General features: G+C 43.9%; 1 protein-coding gene and 1 long non-coding RNA gene across 2 annotated transcripts; one reads left to right on the top strand and one right to left on the bottom strand.

The window, feature by feature from the left end:
• Positions 1-2,734: 2,734 nt before the first annotated feature.
• On the bottom strand, positions 2,735-17,043 carry LOC138916288 (uncharacterized). Its single transcript, XR_011423382.1, has 3 exons — positions 16,887-17,043; positions 15,384-15,499; positions 2,735-6,395 (listed from the first exon to the last, which is right to left on the bottom strand). It is a non-coding gene; the product is annotated as an uncharacterized lncRNA (long non-coding RNA).
• On the top strand, positions 13,214-21,847 carry TMEM97 (transmembrane protein 97). The gene is made up of 3 exons (XM_001504111.7): positions 13,214-14,328; positions 19,463-19,607; positions 20,492-21,847. Exons 1-3 carry the CDS (start codon positions 13,822-13,824, stop codon positions 20,749-20,751), a joined length of 912 nt encoding a protein of 303 aa, XP_001504161.5. The 5' UTR covers positions 13,214-13,821; the 3' UTR covers positions 20,752-21,847.
• The last annotated feature ends 73 nt before the right edge of the window (positions 21,848-21,920 follow it).

A 21,920-nucleotide genomic window follows, 5' to 3' on the forward strand; every position in this document is an offset into this window, starting at 1 on the left:
GATGTGTCATCTGTTTTATTTGAATTCCTTCCCTTTGTTTTCTCTTCAGCATAGCTTGTATTCTGGATTTGCAAAGTTTTGAGACACTTCCTGTTTATATTTCTATTTTGATCTTTGAGGAAACTAGTTGTGGTTTTTAAAATCTTCCCAGAAACTTTAGATTGCCAAACATATTGAAAACTTAATTAACCAATATCAAAGACATTGTGATTTAAATACATACAATTTGAAAGTCTTCCCAGACCTTAGAGTCTAATACAGTGTTTTTCAAACTTTTTTTAAGCAAAGAACCCTATTTTCACCTGAAATCAAACTCCAATATATTGGAGTCCAATATATTAAACAAATAAAAATGGACTGCTCTGGATAAAACAGACTGCTGAGGGGACTTGATCCCCTCCCTCCTCTTCCTTTCTGCCTCCTGCTCCTGGCAGTCCAAAGGTACTTCCGGCTGAAGAAGAAGTCCCAGCTGCGTGGTGGTGTAATTAACACCTGACACCCGGCTGCCTAACTTCAGGACACTTTCCCTGAGGCTGGTCAAAGCTACATTGCTCTTGGGTTTGTAGATGGCATGTACTTCTCCCTATCTTTTCTTGATTTAGCAAAATGAATGCACTTATTTTTCCCTTGACTTGGGGGGAGTTGACTGTTCTAACTCGTATAAATTAATACAAATACTCATATTAGTTTATTTATCCAACAAACTTTGCACAAACTTGCACTTAGAATACCTATTAAGTGCAGGAATTACTTACAAGGAAGCCTTATTAATATGAATAATGCTTAAATAAGAAAGCTGGCTTTCATCACTTAGAAGAGAGCATTATGATTTGCTCATATAACACTTTGAAACTTAAGTTCATCACAGATAAACGTTAGAAAAAATATATTGACCTGTTCCCACTTAAACCTGCTCAGCTAACCAAGGTGTGTGTTTGTGCCTTATATTTTTATTTAAAATTGTTGATAATTGCAAAAGTGTGAAATTTCTACAGCCAGTGGAGTCAGTACAGATGGGTAAATTGGGGCTGGGGTCAACTGCAGTTTGCAGTTGAAGTATGAGAACCCAGAAGATAATCTCCTGTGATGGCTCGTAAGGGTTGGGATTTTTATTTTGTTTTTCCTCTATGGTATATCATTTAAAATATTACTTTTATATTAAAATAAAAATTTACTAAAGATTAGAATGCAAAATTTGCATGAATTTTGAAATTAAGGCACCTTTTGGGGGTCTGATTCCTACTATACTCTGGTAGCGTCTAGCTAGCGTGGCAGGAGATGGACACAGTCTTCTCTCCAGTGTTTGACTCTCCACCTCTCCTTCCTTCTGTGGTCTTTCCGTGGCTTCTGTAACACCACTCTGTTTTTCTCCCCTTTTTTTTGAGCCGCAACTCTTCCTTACAGGCTTCCTCTGCTTAATCCTCACGTGTTTGTGTTCCCTGGGCTGGGGATCAAGCCCGGGTTCTCTTCCTACTCTTAAAGCCAGGGGCTCTTGACTTGGCTACTTGGTAGAAGCACCTGGAGAACTTTCAGAAATCCCAGTGCCTAGGCTGCACCCAGACCAATTAAATCAGAATCTCTAGAGGCAAGGTCAGGCATCAGTTTTGTGTTGATGTTTTTTTTAAGTTCTCTAGTTGATTCCAGTGTGCAGCCAAGATTGAGATCTGCTGCTGGACTCTTCTTGTGATGTCGTCTACCCTCATGTCCTCAATGACCATAAGAGAATGACCCCAAACCTCTTACCTATATACCCAAGCTTTTCTACTAGGTGCCTATTAGAAATTTCATCTTGAGTATCTTATGGGCACCTCAGACATGTCAAAAATGAAATTAATCTTCCCCCCTCAACTTTATTATTATTATTAAATCATTCTCACTTTTCCCACTGGCTCTTTTTTTCCTTCCTAGACTACCAAAATGGTTGAGGCTTCACTACCTAGGGCTGTTTTTAGTGTTTCATGAGGAATCGCGGAAGGGAAAGGAGTTGTGAGTTTGCTTTGGGGTGAGGGGGGCAGAGTCGTGAGCTGGCCCAGGCCGTAGCTCCCTCTCTTCACAGCAGGTTAGGGCCCGTGCCAGGGTGGTCTTGACAACACAGCACCAGGTTTTCCCTTTTTGGCAGGTGAGATGGAAGAGAATGACCTGGGTTAGAGTACTCCGTCTGCTCCCTGCCCCTCGATCCTGGGCCTGGGCCTCACCATCCATCTAGTTATGGAAGCCGGGAATCAGGGCCCTGCTCACTCCCATCTTAACTCCAGAATGCATGCACATTTTGCATTTCATTCTTTAATATACTTGGTGTTTTAAGTGACATGCCATAAAGGAAGAACGAAGTAAAAATTTTCCAGTTAATGAGTTAAATGCTGTTAATTCTTGTTTTCCATTTTGGAAATCAGGGCTGAATTGAAGAGACTGATACTACTTACTGAATTTAACATCCAGTTTCTCTTTTCTCAGGTTTAAAATATTTTGAGAATCAAACACAAAAGTGGTAACATTTTTCCTCGCACTTTTAAGTGACTTATCAGTGAGTGAACAATGCCCAGATACTTGGAAAGAAGTGGCAAATCACAACGTTTTCAGGTTGCCATTGGTAGAATTTTGAAGTGGACCTTTGCTAAGAGGTCAGCATTTATGTTAGGTTGCAGGTGTCAGAGGTCTCTGATCCAGTGGTCAGTCTCCTACTGTCTCAGGGAAATGCTCATCAAAGATCTCTAAGTAAAGAAAAATGGGCTTATTTTACCTTTTATTTATTTATTTATTTTCTGCCGGGAAAGATTCACCCTGAGCTAACATCTGTTGCCAGTATTCCTCTTTTTTTTTTCTTCCTCCCCAAAGCCCTGATACATAGTTGTATATTCCAGTTCTAAGTCCTTCTAGTTCTTCTATGTGAGCTGTCACCACAGCATGGCCCCTGACAGAGGGGTGGTGTGGTTCCACGCCCAGGAACCAAACCCAGGCCGCCGAAGTGGAGCACACTAACCTTTAACCACTAGACCATCAGGGCTGGCTCTAACTTTTATTGGTGATAATAACACTAATTTTCACAGCCTATCATCCTCAACAGCCAACTCTCTTAATCCAATTCTTAATTGTAACAATTATTTCACGGTTTTAAAAATGAACGGCTTTGCCTGAGTCTTTGACAATGCTTATCCTTGAGAAGAAAAATGTTGTAAAGACAATATTGTGAGTTCCTTTTAAAAACCATATTGGTTTTGTGTGTGTGTGTATTGATAATACCTTTACATGGCATGACCTAGAAAAGAATAGCAAAAAGAAAATCATTCTCTTTAGAGGGAAACCACTGCTTCCAGTTTCAGTGGATATTTCCAAAGATTCTCTGAATAATCAAGCTTGTATATTTTATAGGAATGATAGCATCATATGCACACTGTCCTGTGCCTCGCCTTTTCCATTTGATATATGTGGGAGATTGTTCCACATGAACACACAGAGCTAACGCTTTTAATTTGAGCCACTTTTCTTTTATGAAGGTAAAGAGTGAATACTTGAATTCATTACCCCTTACCCATGTTTTTTATCCTTTGTCGTGACTTTTTTTCCATGAAGACAATTAATTCAAGGTAGAACCAACTAATTAATTCTCCCCCAGGTAAGTCATTGCTCGTATGTATAGTATGTTTTTAAAATCATTTTGTTTTGTATTGTATTACACATTTTCTTAAAAGACAAGTATTCAAATCATATTTTTAAAAAACTTTCTCCATCCCACTAAACACACCGAAAAACTCAAGAGGCATTTAGGTGTGTTACAGACTTACTCACTTCTGCCAGATTCAGATGTGGTTCTATCTACTCAATTGTCTACCTTTTTTCATTCTGTAGTGTTTGCCAAAACTCATATCATTCAATAGTTCTTCAGTTATTTTACCAAGAAAAGCCTTAAAAATAAACATGTCTTTACATACATCATCATACATATGGCAGATAAAGACCAATAGAATGACCAAATCATTAATATCTGTGCTTTCATCTGTCAAGAATCAAGTTAAGCTGAGTTTTGCCACCAGTTGTGGTCATACATCTTGAGTACAACAAAAATATTGAACTTTTATTTCCAGCAATATAGATGATTAGATATTCTAAAAAACAAACTCTAGGGGCCAACCCTGTGGCTGAGTGGTTAAGTTCACGTGCTGCACTTCAGCGGGCCAGGGTTTCACTGGTTTGGATCCTGGGCACGGACCTAGCACCGTTCACCAGGCCATGCTGAGGCGGCGTCCCACACAGCACAACCAGAAGGACCTACAACTGGAATATACAACCATGTACTGGGGGCTTTGGGGAGAAGAAGGAAAAAAACAGATTGGCAACAGATGTTAGCTCAGGGCCAATCTCAAAAAAAATAAACTTTTAAACACCTCGAAATTCTTGGTGCAATATAACAAACATTAAATAAACAGCTGAGCTTACAGAACAAGGAAATTCTTCAAGGACCAAAAACAAAGACCACTGGTTAGGGAGTCACTGCTTCCCTAAGGCCACTTGCCAATTGGTAAAAATAGTATCAGCCAACACTAATAGCTAATGTTTGTTGACTACTATATGCCAGGCCCTGCTTTAAGTACTTTACAAGTATTAACTTTAGAACAACCGCATAATGTGGGTACTGTTAGCTCCATCTTTCAGAGGCTCAAAGAAACAAGTTAGAACCTTGGCTAGTAATAGCTACATGGGAGAGAGGCGACATGACCCTGAGTAAGATATGGAATTAACACTTAGATTCCCACATAAAGCTGAGACATTCAAAGGGCTCTATCTTCTTTGAAAGGGCTGTTAAGGAAAAAAAGTCCTACCTGCCACAAGAAAATTTTTCTGTGGCAGCCTTAGCTCTAGGTGGGCAAAAAGTCTTCCACAAGAATTCTGAACCACGAGTTTGCCCTTACGTGTCATTAGAGTTCAGATTTACGCTACCATCAAGGCCTGGAAAACTCAAACCAAAATACTATGTTTGAGTGGCCCTCAGTTGATAGTGCCCTGGGGTGCCTGGCAAAAGCAAACATAGGTGTTCTTTTGGGGGGGTGCTCCCTTAACTGAGGCCTCAGAAGATTCCAGTAGATAAAGCCCACCCAAATAAGAGCTCACAATCTAATTAGAAAACACAAGGAAACAAGCCACTACACGTAAGAAACAATTACAAACCAAGTACTTCAGATATTAGAAGTATTAGATGCAGAATACAAAATGACTATATTTAAAAATATTTAGAGGAATAAAGGAAGGTGTCAGTAAGCCAAGCAAGAAATAAAAGTCATTGAAATATGACCAGGAAAATTTGAAAAATAATCAACTTACACAAATGAAAAAGTCATGGGAAGTAAAAACAGAATGGACGTTAAACAGCAGATTGAACACAGCCAAAGAAAACAAGTAAACTAAAACTTACCCAGTATACATTACCTAGAATACAGCAGAAATACACCAATGCATGGAGAATCATAAAAGATATTAAGAGACTTGGGGAATAGAGTGAAAAAGATTGAATCTATATAAAATTGGAGTTCCAAAGACAAAAGAATAGGTAATATTAAACAACAGCTGAAAATTTCCTAGATTTGGTCATAGTTAGGAATTACTGCATTTAGGAAGCACAATACATCAGAAGCAGGATAGATAGGGTTATAGTGAAACTGCAGAGTGACAAAGAGGAGGTCTTAAATGTAACAAAGAAAAAATTGATTGCCCAAAAAGAATAATGCTGAAACTTAATTTCCCAACAGCAACAATTTAAGCTAGAAGACAACTGAATGATACAAAGTTTTGAGAGGAAATAACCTAGATCTAAAATTATAACTATAATTTAGTGCAAAGACATTAAAAAGGTACTTCCAGAAAATAAAGTTTACTATCAACAGATCCTCACCAAAGGTCATTCTAAAGGATATACTTCAATAAGAAGAAAAAGAATAACGGAGTGCAAGAATGGTGAACAAAGAAATGGTGACCATGTCGGGGAAACAGCACAGACTGCAGAAAGCAAGGATGAGAATGTCCAGTTGGAAGGAGGATAAAATAAATTAGACGGGCATTCTTTGAACCGAGATACACACGTCCCTGGGGATAAATGAAGACTCTCCAGGAGGTGCAGGCACATAAGCTTTTAAGAGTCAACTTCAGTATGTTTTCCACCGTCCCCATTCTCCTGCGGGGTGTCGTTCTCCACCTCTCCGTTCACAATCCTCATTCTCCCACTTTACAAAAGAAAGACGTACTTCTTACACATCTTAAATATTATTGTGGCCCAATGTCCCGGTGTGTAAAAACTTCCTGGGTTGCCAAGTAAAGGGACAATTTGAAACAGTTTTTGTTTATGCAGACCTCACCTCTTCCGTCTCACTACCATCAAATACTCCATCAATCCTGAAAGAGAAGCCCTTGAAAGTAAAGCAAAGACAGCATTAGGAAGAAATATTGAGCCTGGCAATATTTTATTCCACTCAGGCAACAAATTCATGGCACAGCTCTGACTGTCTTAAAATTCAAAAATGAGATTTTTTTATGGGAACGTGTATAAAACGAAGCCAGACTGTTTCCAACAGAAAAGGTCAATCTTTTTTGACAGCTTGGTTTGCCAATGAGGACTTTCCAATTCGTTTATTTGGTAGTCATTTTTCCATACTTAGAATTAGCTAGAATCTGCAGCTACAAAATTCTGACAAAAATATATTTAAAGCAAAAGGTTTTTAAAAATATTGTACAAATGTTGGTGGGAATGTGAGAAATTGGCACCCTTGTGCTTTGTCGATGGGAATCTAAAATGGTGCAGCCACTATGGAATAGTGTGGCACTTCCTCAAAAAAGTGAGAATTACCCTTTGATCCAGCAATTCCATTTCTGCGTATACACACAAAAAAATTGAAAGCAAGGACTCGAACAGATATTTGTGCACCAATGTTCATAGCAGCATTATTCACAGTAACTAAAAGGTGGAGACAACCCAAATGTCCACCAATGGATGAATGGATAAACAAAATGGTATATACATACAATGGAATATTATTCAGGCTTAAAAAGAAAGGAAATGCTGATACATGCTACATGGATGAACCGTGAAGACACTATGCTAAGTGAAATTAGCCAGACATAAAAGGACAAGTATGATTCTGCTTATATGAGGTACCTGGACTAGTCAAATTCCTACAGACAGAAAGTACTATAGCAGTTGCCGTGGGTGGGGAATGGGGTGTTATCGTTTAATAAGTAGAGAATTTCAGTTTGAGATGATGAAAAAGTTCTGGAGATGGACAGTGGAGATGGTTGCACAACAATGTGAATGTACTTAATGCCACTGAACTGTACAGTTAAAATGGTAAATTTTATGTTATGTATATTTTAACACAATTATATATATATATATAAAGAAAAAAACAAAAGAAAAAATACATAAAGCTGTGCTGACCCAGAAATAGAAAGGTTTAATCATCAGATAATCAATTTATTTTCAGTCTCTTTTTTCTAAGTAATAAAAACATTAAAGGGCATAATATCAATTGATTGTAAATGTTTAGGAATTTATTTCTGGATCCTCAATTCTATTCCATTGAACTATAAATCTGTCTCTATGCCAGTTGCCCCACTGTCTTGATTACTGCAGCTTTGCAGTACGTTTTGAAATCAGGAAGTGTGAGCTCTCCAACTTTCTTCTTTCCAAGATTATTTTGGCTCTTCTGAGTCCCTTGCGTTTCCATATGAATTTTAGAATCTGCAACATGGCCAGCTGAAATTTTGATGGGATTGCACTGAATCCATAGATAATTTAGGGAATACTGCCATTTTAACAGTATTAAATCTTCTGATCCATGAACATGGGATGTCTCTTCATTTCTTTAGCTCTTCTTTCATTTCTTTCAATATTTTGTGGTTTTCAGCATACAAATCTTGCCCTTCCTTTGTTAAATTTATTCCCAAGTAATTATTCTTGATGGAATTGTTTTCTTAATTTCTTTTTCAGATTGTTCATTGCTAATATATAAAAATACAATTGATTTTTGTATATTGATATTTATCCCACACCCTGGCTAAACTCGTTGATTAGTTCTAATAGTTTTTTAATGTATTCCCCTTAGGATTTTATAATAAAGTTGAATATCCCATGAAAAAACATTGTAATCTAAAATTTTGGATAAAGCTTTTCAGTTTTTTTCCTGGGGGCAAAGAGGAATAGTAAGTTTCCAGTTCAGTTTTTAAAAGTATATTAATGATGCCATTTAATAAGAAAACCGTTTTTGGGGGGGGAGGTTGTTTTTTGAGGGCATTTAGGCTTGGCTATCTCTGTCCTGCCAATTTGAAAGATGTCAAACCTACTGAAAAGTAGAAAGAAATAGTAAAATGAAGACCCATATACCCTTCACCTAGATTCAGCAGTTTTAAAACATTTACCGCATTTGCTTTACTAGTCTATATAAAATATGTATATACATGTATATTTATGATGTACACAAATCTATGTACTGTGGTGGTTTTTTCTTGAAACATTATTAAACTTCACCCGTAGTGTATCTCTTAAAAAGCACATTATCCCACGTAACTACAATTCTATTATCATACCCAAGAAATTTAACAGTTACTGTATGAGCTAATACACAGGACATATTCAAATTTCTCTAATTGTCCCTAAAATTTCACTTAAAGCTTTATTTTTTTCAATTCAGAATCTAGCCAAGGATCATCTTGCATTTGGTTATCACGTCTTTTTAGATCCTTTAATATTCAGGGAGAGTCCTTCTGCCTTTTCTTTCACGTGCAAGGCCAACTGTCACGTAGAATGTCCTACAAAGATTTGGATTCTTCTGATTGTTTCCTCAAGATTAGACTCAGGTTAAACATTTTTGGAAGGACCATCACAGAGGTGATGTGGTGTACTTCCCATGCCATCAAATCAGGAGGCACAAATGTTTGTCCCATTTTTGGTGAAACTAAGTTTGATCATTTGATGAAGGTCGCAATGGCCAGATCTCTCCATTAAAAAGGTACCTTTCCCCTTTGTAATTAATAAGTAATCTGTGAAGAGATATTTTGAGACCACATCTTATACCTCAGTAAACTTTCATCCACTGCCATCTATTGATGGTCTCTGCCCCTTTTATTTATTACATTAGTGGTTGGAAAACAGAGACTTCCTGATTCTATCATTCCTTCTACACTTGGCTTTTTCTTTTAGACCCCAAATAGATTCAGCCACATAGGGAAAGACTCATCAAAATTTCTCTGAGTTCGTGAACATCCCTTCCATGAAGGTTCTGAAACTGCCCCTAAAGGAAGCCGTGGCAAAGACGGCTCATGGACCCTTGAAATGTCCTCTCCTCCTCTGGCTCAAGGCTAGTCTACATTCCCAGACCCCCTGGTGGTAAGATGTGGGCACATGTCTAAATTCTCTCCAATGGAATATGATCGGAAGGGATGTATGCCACTTCCAGGCCTAGGCCTGAGGATGAAGGATGCACTCCCTCCATGCTTTCCTTCCATTTACTAACTAGAACCTATGGCCACCTGGCCTTGACCATGAAGAGGACAATGCCTTAGAGCAGGAGTTACTAAACTATTACTGCCACAGGTTAAATCAGGCCTGATGGCTGTTTTTGTAAATAAAGTTTTATTGGAACACAGCCATGTTCACTCATGTACATATTGTCTATAGTTGCTTTCACACAACAAATGGCAGAGTTGAGTAGCTGGGACAGAGATTGGCCCACAAACCTAAAATATTTATTGTCGGGCCAGTTTACAGTAAGTTTGTCAACCCCTGCTTTAGAATATAGTCGGCACTCCATTAACGGAGAAATGTTAACTCCTCCATTAAATGGGCCCTTTACTTCCACCACCAAATGTATTTGAGACACACATATCTTGAAAAAAGCCTGACCCTGATATCTCCAGCTCTTTCCTTTTTTAACTGCTAAACTTCTGGAAACAGAGGATCTGGTATACAAATTCCGCTATCTTGCACAGCGGGGCCAGATGAATCTTCTTAAAGCACTACTGGAACCCTGAACTGCCTCGCTCCGCTCGGACCTCCCACTGTCTCCCTCCTGCCCTGATATCAAGTCTATTGGCTCTTAGCTTTTTCGAGCCAGTAACCTGACCCCTCCTCCCCAAGTCAAACTTAGCTCCACTGCTCCCTGACACCGAGGTCTGGGACGAGGGTGCAGTGAGACACACCTCAGGCACCAAACTTAGGGGAGCACCAAAAAACTCAGAAATCAGGATGAATAATATTTTAACGCAATATTTTAAAAAATCAAAATTAATGCAAACAGATCTATGAAGTAAATATCCAAATTTTAAACAGTGTTTTTCAGAATTAACCCCCACCTGCTCTGCCTGGCCGCCCAACTTCACAGGTTCTTTGACATGAAAAGGAGGTAATCACTCAAGACAGCTGGCCAGCTGCCCTCTGCCTCAGTGAAACCCAGGGATCTCAAGAGAGATCATTCTGGATGTCCCCCACACAGCCCCCTTGCCACGCCTCCAGCACGGACAGAATCTTAGCTTTTGTTAATGAATACATAAGGTTCTGGCTTTGCGGTGTGAGGCCATCTGCAGGCTCCAGAGCCACAGCGGTTTTCCAGGTCTGAGCATTTTCCATTAGCAGCAGAACCTCTTGAAATGTGCTCTATCTACATCTTGCCATGTTGGCTCTTCTCACACCCTTCACAATTTCACAGTTACACTGGGTGACAGTCTCTGTGTGGCAGAGGAATCTTGACTCTCATATTTAGTCATTCCACAATGACCCCAGCCAGCTTTGTGTCAGTAAAATAAAGATGTGGAAGGCACGGTCTTTGCTGTCAAGGAGCCCACAGTCTAGCGGGAAGGGTGTGCAGAGACAGGGACTCAGATCAATGTTGTTCAGGGTGAAAGGAATAAACACGTCAGAGACAGAGAGCCACAGAGGTTCAGAGATCGCAGCAATGCCACCAAATAGAGGCAACCGGGGAGAAGACCTTTGGGCCTTAAAATATGCGGGGATAGGGGAGGTGGGCAGGGGTGGGGCGAGAAGGGTGGGTGCATTTTAAGGAGAGAGAAAAGTGAAACAAAAGCAGAAAGGAGAAGAAAGAGCTTTGTACCGCTGCTGCTGAAGAGCAAAGTGGTGGGTCCAGCACGTGCCTTCCCCAAGCACCCTGTGGCTGGGTTACAAGCCTAGAATCCCGTCTCCACCACCACGGGGTCCATTGGTGGACAAATGGTGTTTATCTCACAATACAATTTCCCAAAGGTGCTAAACACCGCCCCTCCTCACTCAGGACAGGGAAGCCACTCAAGGCGGCTTTTTTTAAGGCCTTCTTTCCCTCACCGCTTGCTTTGGGTGAGGAATCTGCTGAATAGCCATGTCCTCTTCCCCAGGGCCATTTGCCTTCCACTTATCTGACCTCATCAAATTAATAGCAGTGGTTCCCTCACTAAAGGCATTTCAAACAGAAGACGGCAGCCGACAGGCCTTGCAGTGAAAGTGCTTGGCCTTGAAAATCTTTATCTACAGATAACAAACTTGGCTGGGTGAGATGTTTTTTGAGGAACAATCACATTAACAGCTGTACACTTATCACATTCCCTGGGCAAATTCCTGCTCAGGGGTCCCACAGCGCTCCCCCCAGCAAGCAGTTATAATCGGCATGGAGTCCAGCTTAAAAGGTGCTGCCACGTCCTGAAAGCCATTCTTGTGGGCAGGGGGAGCACACCGTTGCCAGGCCCCTTCCTGAGTACAGCTGTGTCCGGAGTGCTCCAGCCCGCCCCAGAGAGACGCCAGAACGTTGTATTCTGACACCGTTCAGCCACCATACAGTTCCTCCCTTGCTCTCCACCCCAGAAGGACTCTCCACCTCCCTCTCCTGCTGTGCTCTCCTTCCACCCTGCTCTGATTGTCCTCCCTAGTAACCACCCCCGCCCCCTGCAGAGCTCAAACCTGTCTACCCTGGGGCTAACAAACCCCTCCGCACCTCAACCTTCAACTCCTGCTGTAACTGACACCTGGCCTCCAAGTTCTTGGCTTCCCCACAGCCCTCTGGAGTGCAGGCTGTTCCCTTTCTCACAAACAAGCTCAGGGTCAGGAGGTGGAGTCGCCAGCCTCCCTGCTCCCCAAGGGCACATCCACACCATTTTCCCTCCACTCTCTGAGGTTTAAGCTATACCTCAGCCCACGTCCACCTTCCTCCTGGTTACTCCCGCTATGTACCAAAGACTTCGGCAGTGAGCTCACAGCCTTCTCTCCACCAGACTACCACCACCACCCTAGGCGGCCTTTGCAGTCCTCCAACCCACGCCCTGGGCTCTCTGTCCCTTGACCTTTCTGAAGATCTTCCCCTCCACTCCATTTCAGCCACACCTTCCCAGAGGCAGAAACTCTTCCTGATGCCGGGAATTCAGACACTGCACCCCCCTTGTCATAATTTCCCAACCTTCTGGTGCATTCATCCGGTTACTCCCATCACACTAGCACTTCTTCCTCAGCCGCAAATCCATCACTTTTCCACTTTCTTCCAGTCTACCAGCCCCTTTGGCTTCATGTCGCTCACTCTCTGTCCAGCTTGAACTGCATGCTCCATCTCCTCAATCACTCTCTTGTTCAGTTCATCGAAATCACCACCGCCTTTCTGAACCCCAACCTGGATGAGTCCAACCACCTTTTTCTGAGAAGATCCCACAATGAAGAAAAGTGCACAGCCCAGGAGACTCGGGACTCCAGATCAATGGCCACCCACCTCAGCTGGCCCATCTACACTGCCAACAATTTCTCTTAGTCCCATGGGCCCACCCTGGGGAGCACAGAGCTCTTCGAACCTAACCCTAATCCTTCCATTCTCTCCAGCTCCTTGGGGCCCTGAGCCATACTTCCTGCTCTCTTTCTTCCGTGTGGACAACCTCTCCCCCGTCCCGGAAAGATCAAACAGCATCCAAACAACTGAGGCTGCTCTAGTCTCTCTGGTCTGAAAAATAAATAAATAAGCCCTCTCTTGAGCACCTCTCCTCCCCTTCATAACCAGATGTCTACACTCCCTGCCTCCATTTCCCCACTTCCTTACTCCTTGACCTGCTGTCATCTGTCCCCTGTTATACCGTGCAACAACTGTCCTCACAGGGCCACCAGCGGGTAACATTCAGTGTTGCTCTGACACAGCTGAGCCTCCCTCCTTGGCTGTGTTTCTGTGACATCACACTCTTGTTGTCCACCTGCATCTCAGCCCACTCCTCCCATGACCCTGGGGGTGGAGCTCCTCTAAGATCTCTTACAGGCCCTCTGCTCTCAAAACGTCAACTCCCATCAAAGGCTGATACCTCACAAATCCACATCTCCAGTCAGGTTCACCTATTAGAGTTCTCTACTCAGATGCTGCAAAGACTGCAAAGCCAAATTACCTCCTCTTCTACTCACTTCTCCTCTGTGTCCCTCTTCTCAGCGAATGGCAGCCCCATCCATCCTGTCCCAGCCGAGCCCTGGGCCCAGCATACAGTTAAAGATCAGTATTTGCAGAATGAATACATAAATTCTTGATCCTCCCTCATTCTCCACAGCCAATAACCAAGACCTGTGAACTTTACCTCCCAGTATATCCCTATGCTGCTTTCTTAATTGAGGCTGGCTGCCTCCTACGCATCCGTCGCAAGGCTTCCAGGACCCCTGGAACTCCGGCAGGACAGGGATCCTGCCAGGTGTTCCCACGGCCCGTGACTGCCCCGCCACGGCGCGGATCACAACGCACTGTCCGCCGGCCATGGTCTGTGACACCCCCACTGTTCCGGGAGCTCCATCTCCAGAAGCGCCCACAGCCCGGCACACGGGAGGCGCTCGGAAGCACTAACTGGATGGAGTCAATCAAAGCCGTAGAGCTCCCAGCGCCCACGCCCGGGCCTGCCCGCTCTCTGCGCGCTTCGCGCTCCCTCCGGGCCTGCGAGACGGCCGGCGAGAGCTCCGCCCCTGTCCCATACGGCGCTCCCGGCGGCCAATGGAAAGGGCCCGTCGGCGCCTTCTCGACACGCTACACTCAGACGAGCCAATGGACGCGCCCTGCGGTGAGTCCCGCCCCCGGCGCGCTGAGCCCGCCAATGGGAGCGGCCGGCGTAGCCCTCAGAGGGCGGGGCGCGGGGGGACGAGGGCGCGGACGGCGCAGAGACTTTGAGCCTTTTCTCCCGTCTGCAGTCTCGGGGAGCGCGGCTTCGGCTCCTGCCCGACCGAACCGACGGACCATGGGGGCTCTGGGCGTCCGGCGCGGCCTGGAGTGGCTGCTGGGCCTCTACTTCCTCTCCCACGTCCCCATCACCCTGTTCCTGGACCTGCAGGCGCTGCTGCCGCGCGAACTCTACCCGCTGGAGGTGAGGGCGCCGTCTGTCCGGGCCGCCGGCCGCCGAGCTTGGGGCCCCTCCGCACTCTGCGGTCGTGCCCTAGGGTCCCCACGACCTCCCCTCCTCCGCCCTCGCCCCCCAGGAGGTCTAGTTCTGCCCCCCTTCCCTCCCGCCTTCTTCCGGTCCCGCCCCTGCCCCTCCTCATCCTTCAGTTCGAAGTCTTCCTCGGGGCGTTCTTTACCCATCCCAGCCCTTCCCCCCAAGCTGCTGGGGGCAAAACTTTGTTGCTTTTAAAGACACTTCTTCCCTGGGTCTGCGTAAGGTTCCCACACCCCGCCTCTGGTCAGTTGTCAGTATTTGAGGAAAGTAGCCTGGATGGACCACTGTCTAAATCACGTGCTGGGTTTGTTTTAAAGTTGTGTTTTCTGGAAGATCTTTAAAATACCGTCTAATCCCAAAGAAATAATCCAAGTAGAATTAGACCCTCTAAAGGGCATTTGCAGATCGTCATTACTTCAAGATCAGCGACTTTAAGATCCAGCAACTTCAAAAGCTCAGAAGTAAATTAAGGACACCTTTTCAGCTCAGCCCCTTTAACTAGGTTCGGGTAAGAGTGATCAGCTGAGTAGAAATGGAGGCGGAAGCCTCGTTCCTGGTTGTTGGCGGGCGTTCTCTACCCCAGCCGTGGCTTTAATGCTTCTTATGTATTCAGAGCTCCAGTTTTATTTTCCCAGTCTTTTCCCTGTAGCCTTCTTCCGTGGCTTCGCTGTCCTCAGTGCTGTGCTTCTCTAATCTGCCTGTAGAACTGTGGGCAAGACTGACTTGTCTACCCAGAGATTTGATTTTGCCTGTTTCTCCTTAAAAGCTTTTTCTCTGCAGAGCAGGGGTTCTTAACCTTAGGTCCATGAATCCCTGATGGTGTGCCTTGTGTTTTCTGGGTGGAGAGTTTATAGCTTCCAGCAACTTTTCCAGGGGTCTGACCCTCCTCAAAAGGTTAAGAGCAACCACTCAACAATGTACCCCCACTCCATAGTCTTTTTGTTTGCTTTTAGATCCAAGCATAGTTGGGAAAACCTCTGACCTACCTTTTCTTGGGAAAAGCGTAGGTAGTGTGTGGCAAGAGCACTGGACTGCGGTCTGCAGACTTGCTTCTTCCAAGAACAAACTGCTCAGTGTCCTGGGCAAGTCAGGGCTCCGTAACCTCAGTTGTCAAGTAGGAGAGAGAGAGTTGGGTTAAATTACAAGCTCAAACATACACAGGATGTATTAGCTTCCTGTAACAAATTACCAAAAACATAGAGGCTCAAAACAACACAGATTTATTCCCTTACAGTTCTGGAGGTCAGAAGCTCGAAATGAATCTTGCAGGGCTAGACCCTGCTGAAGGTCCTAGGGGAGAATCTGTTCCTTGCCTCTTGCAGTTTCTGGTGGCTGCTGGTGTTCCTTGGCTTGTGGCCACATCACTTCAATCTCCACTCTGTTATCACTTTGCGGCCTTTTCTTCTGTGGTCCAATCTCAAGGACACTGTGATTGCATCTAGGGCTCACCAGATAACCAGGATAACCTCCCCATCTCAAGACCCTTAACTTAATCACATCTGCAAAGTCTCTTTTGCCAGATAAGTTTGCTTTCACAGGTTCCAAGGGTTAGGATGCAGGTGTCTGGGGGGGGCCATTATCCAGCCTACCACACAGACCCAGGTAGGACATACTCGTTTAAACAGGTCGGCACAGCTCTGCACTAGCCATTAGTTGCCTTGGAGAAAGGAGAGCCATGTCTGAGGTTTCAAAGTCTGTGTTGCCACCAAAACTCAGGCAGGCTGCCTGTTTACAATCTCTGATGTTATGAGTCCCTTTAATACTGGGCAATTATGAGCCATTTCAAACTTAACAGCTATTGGTTTCTTTTTCCTTTCTGCATGTGCCAATCCCACAAGTCCTTGCTCACCACTCACAAAGTACAATTAAAATGTGTCCAACATCATAAAGACCCCGCTTAAACTTAGATATTTGAAGGGCCGGCCCGGTGGCGCAGCAGTTAAGTGCGCACGTTCTGCTTCTCAGCAGCCCGGGTTTTGCCAGTTCGGATCCCGGGTGCAGACATGGCACCGCTTGGCAAGCCATGCTGTGGTAGGCGTCCCACATATAAAGTAGAGGAGGATGGGCACGGATGTTAGCTCAGGGCCAGTCTTCCTCAGCAAAAAGAGGGGGATTGGCAGTAGTTAGCTCACGGCTAATCTTCCTCAAAAAAATAAATAAATAAATAAACTTAGATATTTGATTTGGTAAAGTTTCCTCAGCTTTTTTTTTTTTTTTTCTTTTTTTGAGGAAGATTAGCTGTGAGCTAACTACTGCCAATCCCCCTCTTTTTGCCGAGGAAGACTGGCCCTGAGCTAACATCCGTGCCCATCCTCCTCTACTTTATATGTGGGACGCCTACCACAGCATGGCTTTTGCCAGTCGGTGCCATGTCCGCAACTGGGATCCGAACCAGCGAACCCCAGGCCGCAGAGAAGCAGAACGTGTGAACTTAACCGCTGTACCACCGGGCCAGCCCATCAGCTTTATTTTTTTTAATGTTCACTTACTGTAAAAGATCAAGGACCAGTGTAGGCAGGACCTGGCCAGGAACTGTTTGTGTGTCTGCTGTTTGAAGGCGTTAGCAACACAAGCATCCTGGCTTGGAAGGCCTGTGTTTTTATTCAGTCTTGTTTTGGGGTGGAGAATGACGGTTTTGTTGCTCCTCTGTGGGGAAAATAATACTAATAAAAGCCTTGAGTTATTTTCAGATTTTCTTTGAAAAAATGCCAAAATTTAACATCAGTTCTGTTTTTCCTCCCTAAACAGAACGAATTTTTCCCTACAACTCAAAAGCTTGTGGAGAGCACATAATGGGCTAAAATTTGCAAATTAAATCTCTTTGTTGGTTTGAACCAGATCAACGCTTGGAAAAACTCTTACTATGAAACAGTAAGAATTAAGTTTGAGTTAGAACATGGAGAGGATGGGGAGCATTTTGCAGCTGGGTAGCACTGCTGTTAAAATAAGGAGCAAGGGGTGAGCATCAAGGTCTGAAATCAATCTGCTCTCATTCTGAGTTAGAGAAGTGCAAGATGACTCAGTAGCAGCTCCTGGTTTAGAAATCCCTGTGCATAGGCCAGGTGAATATTTTAATGGTAACAATAGTGAGTTGAGTCAAATGTGAATCAGGTATACATGGAAACAGTTTTATTACCTTTTTTGGGTCTCACCTAATAATTCTTGTTAATGACCACTTGCATGCTGAGATTTTAATAGGATTAAACTTGAACCTCTTCAAATATGTATTAATTACATTCAATTAAATCTTAACATTTACTATGTGCTAGCCATTATTCTAAGACTATATATATTAACTCATTTTATCTTACCAACAGTGAGGTAGGTACTATAATTGGGAAATAAGCTTAGTGGGATTAAGTGTTTTGCCCGGAGCCAGGCCCCCTGCCCCCAGGTCCCATGCTCTTCCCTCTTCGGGGGCCTGTGCCTTGCCTTCCACTGCCCTTCGTCCAGGCTTTGTTCTGGCATGAGGTGGTTGGGTCCTAATTGAGTACGAGAGCTGGCTGATTATTCTAAATTTTACTAATCTCCTCCTGCAGCCCTTAGAAATTACAGTGCTGCTTGATTTATGAAACAGGTAGATCTGAGAGAGTGTACAAATTAAATAGAAAATGAAGTTCAAATGAACAAGAATGCTTTCTAAATTCTGTGGTAACTCTTTTAAAGCAGATTGTTCCCTCCAGTAGTTTTTAAGTAAATCTAGAAAACAAAAAAGGGTCTTAAAAAACATTTAGTCCAAGTTGCTTGTTCTACAGATGAGGAACTAGCCCCCAGGAGAGGTGGAGTGACTTAACTTTTATGAACGTTTTCTACCACATTACCATGCTGAGAAGTACTCAGAGAGAAGCTAAGGGTATTGCCGTGAATTTAAATTTCAAGTCAAGTGCAAATTAGAAATCAGTTGGTCAATAAATTGGTTATCCAGCCGGAGCCTTTCTGAAATTAATATTATGCTAACAGAATGTTTGTTTCTGGATATTTGCTCAAAGGCCACTCGCAGCCATGAGGCCTCTATTTCACAATAGTGAGCTTTATCTTTTGATTAAAAATTAACAGGAAAAATATCTTTGGATTTTCCATTGTAAGCTAAATTCTTACCTTGGAAGTTGCCTTTATTTATCATAATGTCAAGACCTATTTGGCTTTGAAGGCAGGTGTGTCAAGACAACGCCATCTCCAGGAGGTTAACTGCGACAGACCTTTGGTGGTCCACTTGTATGGAGAGCCCTAGGCTTGGGGCTCTTAAAATAGCACAAAATAGGCAGCCTCACAGCCTCCGCTTCCTTCCTCTGCCTGTAGCCCTGTCAGTGTGGCTCTGCACTTTTTGATTTGACGGTCCAATTCTGATGATGGGGCCCGAGCTAGAACGGAGGCCACTAACCCTCAAGCCTTGCTGTAGCCTAGGAGCCGTGCAGTCTGTGGCTCGGGGCAGTTTGTTCTACACATCTCCTACTGGTCTCTTAAAAGAAAAAATTTAGAAAACTAGGGGAATTAAGAATGATGAGGAACTTGACATTTGGGGCTTATTTAAAATTGCATCTTCATATAGGTTACATTTACCTCCCTCCTACCCCCACCTTCCCCTTAAAAAAGACAAGGAGATTCCATTCATTTCTGTACTGAGGAAATTTGGCCCTCGGAGCTTGGTGTGCAGTTTTGCTATTGTGAAAGGACGAATGTCAGGATGGTTTTCACGTTATTTTTCTTAGAAAGAATGATACTGCTGGCAGATGGTCATGTTTGTGTGTTAGGAGCCTACCAAGTGCCAGATATTGTTGCTCTTGACAGTGGGCAGCATACTTGGATGTGTGTTACCATGGAGTCAGGAACAAACACTGGGTAGCACAGAGGGGCTAGGAGAGCTGAGGACAGCTTCTCAGAGAAGGTAACATTTGAGGTAGAGCTAGTGAATTTGTATTCAATGGCCATCCAGGCTGCACCACAAAAGCCCACAGGCCTGCCGGCAGCCCGTGGGGGCTAGGGAGTAAGGTGCTTGCAGTGGGTCGGAGCTGCTGAGCCTGTCCTGCCAGGTGACTGTATTCATCTGATCTTTATCTTTTTCCAGTTGAGAAACCTGATGGAGTGGTATGCTAAGGAGTTCAAAGACCCTCTGCTACAGGACCCCCCAATGTGGTTTAAGTCCTTCCTGTTTTGCGAGCTTGTGTTTCAGCTGCCTTTTTTTCCCTTTGCAGCGTATGCCTTCTTCAAAGGTTAGTAAATGGTGGGGAAATCCCGTTTTTGCTCTGAAATCAGGTCCCAGAAATCTTTTGGGAAGGTATCTCCAAGGGAGAGGGGAGTGGTCCCTGTGGTCTGTGTGAGAGTGATATAGGATTTTGGGGGAATGGCCAGGATAGATCTTGTAAAGGGATGTTGAGTGTGGCTCAGGCTGTCAGTGGTCAGCAGGGCTGCAGGACTGCCTCAGTCAACTGGAAAGTTCTCTCACACACAACACCTGAGGCTACTTAAAGACTGAACTTGTTCCTTTTTATTGTGTCCACCCCCCCCCCCATGGAATTTCTTTCTTTTATTGTTGGCTTTTATTTCTCTGCTTTGGGTAGTGTCTTACTGGTTTATCAATAGTAACATCAAGCTGATCCCTAAAGGGCTTAACTTCTCATTTAAAAATTATTTACAGTGTCCTCCTATGACTAATGCTTTTATAAAGAACGTGGCCACACCAGTGTATGTGGTAACTAAGCTTGTACAGCTTATTTCCCACTGGAACCCCCAAATCCATCTCCCGGCAGAATCTGTTGATCTTCTCGCCTCTGTATAATTACTTAACAGATGCTGCTGTTTAGACCCCCTTGCAATTTAGATCAAACAGATTTAACTGTGATGGCCGTTTTCCTACCCTAGAGTTTTCTGAATTAAATTTTGACCCCCTACCCTTGTTCTTTGGCAGCTAGGGCCCCAGCTGTCACATAAGTTTGCATATTATAACACATGTGGTTTTCCATTTGTTTCCACCTGGAAAAGGAGGTAGAATGGTTCAGCTGAAGGGAGCAGGCAGAGACAGGGTGGAGAATGTGGGCATCCTGGAGTCATGAACAGACCTAATGCTTCTCTCTTTCTCTTCCCCTGACAACTTCAGGAGGCTGCAAGTGGATCCGCATCCCTGCAATCATCTACTCGGTTCACACCATGACAACTCTAATTCCAATTCTCTCCATATTTCTGTTTGAGGATTTCTCCAAAGCCAGTGGTTTCAAAGCACAAGGACCTAAGACTTTCCATGAACGACTAACCCTCTTATCTGTCTATGCCCCCTACTTTCTCATCCCTCTTATGATTCTGCTTTGCATGTTGTGGAGCCCCCACTACAAGTATGAGGAGAAAAGAAAGAAAAAATGAGAGAAATAACCACGCCCAGGGGAGAGATGCCCGCAGGCAGTTTCCTATTGGAGCCGGTACAAGAAAACTGCTCAGAACCCATGTCTTCAGTAACATATGAAGCACACTAGCAGCAACACACAAGAGCAAGACACTGGCAGGAGCAACATCAGACCTTCACCTTCCAAGGACACTGGCACAAACAGACCGATCACCTGAGGATGAGCAGAGGGGTCAGGCTAGGTGATAGGAAGTGGTGCCACATACCTCACTGTGTGCCTAAGTGCCATTGCAGGATTACTAAAAGCAGGACCAGACCAGAAACTGGATAAAACTTCCAAGAAACATGGCCTGCTTGGCATGTTCATGAGTCATCTGACCCACATTATACATGTGACAGAACCCTTGACTCATGATTCTCTACAGCCTATCACTAATCAGCAAGATGAATACTGAGATGTTTCAGGCCACTTTTAAGTTGGAAATTATGCCACTTTAATATTCATTAAAAACTCTATCATGTTTTCTTGTCCCCATCCCTGGGGGGAAAAAGTTCTGCAAGAGGTTTAAACTTAGTTTTCCTTAAGGTTCAGCCTTGGCACAACTCTCAATCAGAAATAGGTTAAACTGGAAGGTGTTCTGTTTCTGTCTTAAAACAGGTCATCCTGAGAAAAGAGATTTTTTAAGTCTCCTTGTTTATCCTCTTTCTAAACCTTAGTGTTCTTTATAGACCACCTGACATAAGTTCCTTTACTCTGGGGTCTGCTGTCTCAAACCTGATCTGGAGGTGTGCGTCCTACTGGGTAGCTTCATCCTTCCCAATGGTTTGATCATCCCTTCCCGTGTTCTCAGTTGAAGGGGTGGGGGCAGCGGGGCGTGTCCCATGTGTGCATTTAAGGTCTCTTCATATTAGCACCTGGTGTTTCTATTAGCTTCCTGTCAATTCGTACTCAAGGCCAACCCCCAAAAAAGACTTGTGAACACACGGAAAATGGTAGAAACTAGTCCCAGGTAGTTCCCTCCTTTTGCCTGTTTTGCTCACAAGCCGCATTGGTCTGATTGTTGGGAGTATCATCTGACTCATGTGTCTGATCCAAATAAAAGTAGCTGCTGACCACTGCCTGGTTTGTTTTGTGGACTAGGGGCTTGAGAGTCCAGGGGTCTCGTACAAGGGGTTATACATACACTTC

The sequence above is a fragment of the Equus caballus genome, chromosome 11, assembly GCF_041296265.1.
Source record: "Equus caballus isolate H_3958 breed thoroughbred chromosome 11, TB-T2T, whole genome shotgun sequence".
NCBI classification, from domain to species: Eukaryota; Metazoa; Chordata; class Mammalia; order Perissodactyla; family Equidae; genus Equus; species Equus caballus.

Coding starts and splice junctions, on each gene's coding strand:
- TMEM97 (XM_001504111.7), top strand. CDS start 13,822: ATGGAGTCAATCAAAGCCGTAGAGCTCCCAGCGCCCACGCCCGGGCCT. Junction 14,329..19,462: donor GCGAACTCTACCCGCTGGAG/GTGAGGGCGCCG, acceptor ATCTTTTTCCAG/TTGAGAAACCTGATGGAGTG. Junction 19,608..20,491: donor AGCGTATGCCTTCTTCAAAG/GTTAGTAAATGG, acceptor TGACAACTTCAG/GAGGCTGCAAGTGGATCCGC.